This window comes from Microtus ochrogaster, chromosome 1 (assembly GCF_000317375.1).
Source record: "Microtus ochrogaster isolate Prairie Vole_2 chromosome 1, MicOch1.0, whole genome shotgun sequence".
Taxonomy (NCBI): Eukaryota; Metazoa; Chordata; class Mammalia; order Rodentia; family Cricetidae; genus Microtus; species Microtus ochrogaster.
Window position 1 is genome coordinate 68166350 of NC_022009.1, and position 4316 is coordinate 68170665.

Sequence of the window (4316 nt, forward strand, 5' to 3'; positions counted from 1 at the left end):
AGACTCACGGATTTAAATACCTCAGCTACCTCAGCGGACTGGCCGCCTACCCATTAACAAACTCGAGGACTCTCAGAAGGAGTCCCACTAAGTGGGCTCCGGGCCTGGCGTTCCGGGGTGCACCCAAAGTCGCCTGGCTGGTGGAAGTGCGTAGTGTGGGAGCGCTGGCAAGAGGTGGCCAGGACTGCCCCGAATGGGCGGGTCCGGCGCTCGGGGCTGCAGAGTGGGCCTGAGCGGCTGCAGCGCGCAGGGGGCGGCTCCCCGCCGGGCGGGCTCCGGTTCCCCTTGTCAGCTCAGCGGCGCCGCCCTCGTCCCGCCCCGCCCCGCCGGCGCCGGCCGCGCGGACCCGCCGCGGTCCCCGGAGCGGAGCGCGCCCCGGCGGCTGGAGCTGGGCGCCTCCCCCCAGCTCTGCCGCGCGCTCGCCTGCTCTCTCCGCTCTGCTCGGGCTCCGCTCGGCCATCTTCGCCCCTCCGGCTCCCTCCCTCGCCTGTCCCCGGCCGCTCGTCGACTTTCCCGGAAAGTTTGCTGCCTTCTCTCGGCCGCCGCTGGCAGAGTCGCCGCGTCCCACGTCTGCCAAACTTTGGGGCTCACTCGCGCGATGAGCGCCCCTCCGCTCCTGCGGCCGCCCAGCCCGCTGCTGCCCGCCGCGGCCGCTGTGGCCGCCGCTGCCGCCGCTCTGGTTCCTGGCTCCGGGCCCTCGCCCTTCCCGGCGCCCGGGGCGGCCCCGGCGGGGGGCATCTCGTTCCTTCTGCAGATCGGCCTGAGCCGCGAGCCGGTGCTGCTCCTGCAGGACTCCTCCGGCGACTACAGCCTGGCGCACGTCCGAGAGATGGCTTGTTCCATCGTGGACCAGAAGGTAAGGTGCCCCCGGGCCCGCCAACTTTGCAAGCGGCCTCGCCCGCGCCATGCAGCCTGGCGGTGGCCGGGTTGCATGTTCTCACCCCAGGCACCGCTCTTCCTGCCCCGCAGTCCTCTCAGGACTGATCTCCAGCCCTTCTCCGCTGGTACATCTGCCTCCTCTCCTCCTTTACTCCCCTTCCTCCGGTGACAGTTCAAGGAATCTTGCACTTTTCTCCTCATGCTCGAGCATATTCTTGAGACTGCCTGGCTGTCCTGCCTCTTTGCCCTGGACCAGAGCCTACCTGGTGCTAGATCCGCTTTCCAGCTCCAGAGTTCCCTTGGGCCAGCCCAGTGCATTTTCAGCACCCCTCCCTTCCACTCCATCCTCCTCTTTGGGCTCTAATTGATGCTGAGGAGTTCCGGTTGTGACCTCGACGCCAAGAATTTCTCACCTGTCAATAGTGCTTTTTAAAAAGGGGGGTGATTGAGCAGGCCAGCTGTGAAAACAACCGAGCAGTTGGTGCACCACTACCCAAGTCCTCCCTGAATTGAGTACCACCTCTGTGTGAGCTCAGAAACATTTTCCAACAATAAAACCTGAAATTTACAGTCTTTCTGTAAATCTGGCTTCATTTTCCACGCCCTGATCTGGGAAGACTGGAGCAGCGAGGGTCTAGGGTTCCAGGAACAGCCAGTGCTGGCTTTGCTCTTAAGTTTGAGGCTGTGGGGGAACTCTGGATAGCGGCCACCAGACTGTTTGGGGAAGGGCCATAAAGCTGGGCTAGGCCACCCATCACTGTTTCCAGCGCACTTTTTAATTTAGGTTATCTCTGTAGCCATCCAGAAGGATATTTCATGGAAAAAGGCCATTGAATGTGGGGGGGGGGGGCATGGCGCCACTCTTCACAGTGTGAACAGCCAGGCTTCTGGGGAGGAGAGAGGAGGTACTTAAAGGTGCTGGATTTCAGCCCCTGAGGACTGGCTACTTCTCACCTTTTAATGAATAGCCAAGAGCGAATTTTCTTAAACTGTTTGGAGAGAAATGCGCTAGTTTTTGAGCAGTATTAACAGATCCTAGGGAAGAGCTGGGGAGCCCTCGCTAATCCAGGAAGTGAAAATTCTAGAGACCGGACTCAAGTAACAGTGAGTCCCTTGAAGTTTCGTTAATTAAAAGGAGTGATATTTTATGTCATGTAATTGAACTGCTTGTAGCTTCCTTGAAGTCTAAAAATGGCACTGAGTCCAGCCCCCTTCTTCCTAGATTGTGAAGAAACACATATTCTAAGCTCTGACTGTCGTACTCTAGCCTTAAATAGTTCTGTTAGGACACTAACTAGTTAATTAAAAATCTCTGTCACAGGCGCATGCACACCACATGTGATGAACTTTCACACAGAGGTCATTAGATTCCATGAAATTGTAACAGTGGATTCTAAAGAAAATGAGAGAGTGGGCTAGATTCACATGGACAAACTTTGTTTGATGCACATAAACTCTCCCTCTGTCTCTCTCCTTGATGAAGTTTTGAATGGGGGAACAACATGCCTGGTTTGAAGGGTTTGGGTTGGGATTTTGGCTGGACAGTGAATTCCAGTTGACCCAGGGTGCTGCTACCTGGAGATTGTTACCAGTACCTGGGAGAGGTGGAGGTAAGAGGACCGATGGGATGCAGGAGGCTGGAGCATCATCAGTAGGATGTGTAGGCAAGGTTCACTTAGAAGAAAAGCCTTGAGATGATTAGAAACTTACATTGTAAAAAAAACTCAGTAATCTTCCCAAGAGAGATAACCATGCCAGAGCCTATCTGAAACGCATTTTAGCTGTGTGCAGGGTGTTTTAGAATGCCAAAAATGTTATGGCCGAAAGAAAACTAGAGTCCAGTCAGGAACTGCTTAGCTGTGAGCCAAGATGGTACGGGTGGGGGAGCTGCAGGAATGCTGGGAAGAGAGGACACCAGTCCCACTGCTGCTTTCTAAGGGGAAGCCTGTCTTTATTGTCTTTATTCTGTACCTTCTTGCCAAAAGGAAAGTTTGAAAAGTTTTCCTGGCCATGATTTTTTTAAAAAATGTTTATGGCAAGGATGAAAGATTTCGAAATGTGAATTTTTATGTTATGTGTAGCCATAATATTATAAGTAAAAAATACAAAATAACGGGTCTAGATCGTGTGTCTTTTTAGTTACTCTATCATCTATCCATCTAGACATCAATCACCCACTGTCTGTCTTTGTCCTCTATTATCATCTGCCACCCCTTCATTTATTTATATATGTCATCTATCTCCCTATATATCATTCTTTATCCATGTATCTTCTGCATTGGTTTTGGGATATGTTACTTTTCTGGGCAGAAACAAGACTTAGAGGATTCTGTACTGTGTGGCAGCAGGAGTGGGCAGCTTGATTGCGTGGAGTAAGGAAGCGTGTGTGTGTTTATGTGTGTGTGTGTGTGTGTTTATGTGTGTGTGTGGGGGGGCTTTTGTGCTTTTCCCATCTTTTCTACTATACTTTATGAAGACATTAACTGTGAGAAAGGATGATAGAGAGAGACAGAGAGAAAGAGACACATACAGAAAGACAGAGACAGAAACAGAAAGAAAGAATGATGAATGAGAATACTAATATTAAAAAGGGTGGGTTTCAAGCCATTTGCAGTTTAGCATTTAGGCTTTTAAAGAGAAGGTCCTCCTGATTTTCATAGTCCTTCCCTCTTATTGCTTCAGTATTAGGAGTATTTTTAATCTAGTCTATGTTCAGGAGCCCCTGAGTACTGCAGAGGTGTTCCTAGCTTAACTCATTGGAGGTGTTACCTGACAGTTCAGTAGATTTCAATGGTATTATTCATGGGACCTTCTCTGGGGGAAGAGTTCCTGAGATGGACAGGGTTAAACAGCAGAGTGGCTGTACCTGAGAAACTTGGCTTGAAGTTCTTATTAATGTGTAGATCTTAACAATATAGTTTTCCCTTAATTTGTAGGTTTAGAAAATATCAGATATGTGTCTATTCTTGAAGAAATTAGATGGCAATTCGACAGAAGTTCTTTTAAGGTGTTCGATCCTTATCATTTACTGAGTTATAAAAGTTCCTAATACTTTTTTTTTTAAACCTAATGTTTAGTGTAATCTGAGGTGATCTCTTTCTTTGCACGGAAGAATGTAGGAATATATAGGATGTTATTAGCTCTGTCTTTTTGGGAAGCTGAGGTAAAGTCTGCTTTACAGTGTTTAGTCATTTAATGTCTTCACTTTGCATGTGCATACCATTGTAATTGGTTATATATAAAGATCTGTTCCTTAATCAGTATGCATGGCTTCTGTTTTCACTGAGACCCTTCTACTTTGTCCTGTCAAAGGAATGTTGACTACATCGAATGAGAAGGAATTATCATGGAACAGGTAGCAACATCTCAGAGGATGACGTAGACTGAATTCATAGCAGGCTGTGTACCTACACCTTACACCTGTACACCTTAGCATA

The 4316-nt window shown here is 49.6% G+C and overlaps 1 protein-coding gene across 3 annotated transcripts in view; it reads left to right on the forward strand.

Annotated features, from left to right (window-relative positions):
• Positions 1 to 343: 343 nt before the first annotated feature.
• Positions 344 to 4316, forward strand: part of Prkd1 (protein kinase D1) — a 290895-nt gene continuing 286922 nt past the window's right edge. For all 3 annotated transcript variants that reach the window (XM_026782292.1, XM_026782289.1, XM_026782294.1), the window contains exon 1: positions 344 to 856. In XM_026782292.1, the coding sequence (XP_026638093.1) occupies positions 599 to 856 (258 nt within the window). In that variant the 5' untranslated portion in view covers positions 344 to 598. The remainder of the gene's footprint in view (positions 857 to 4316) is intronic.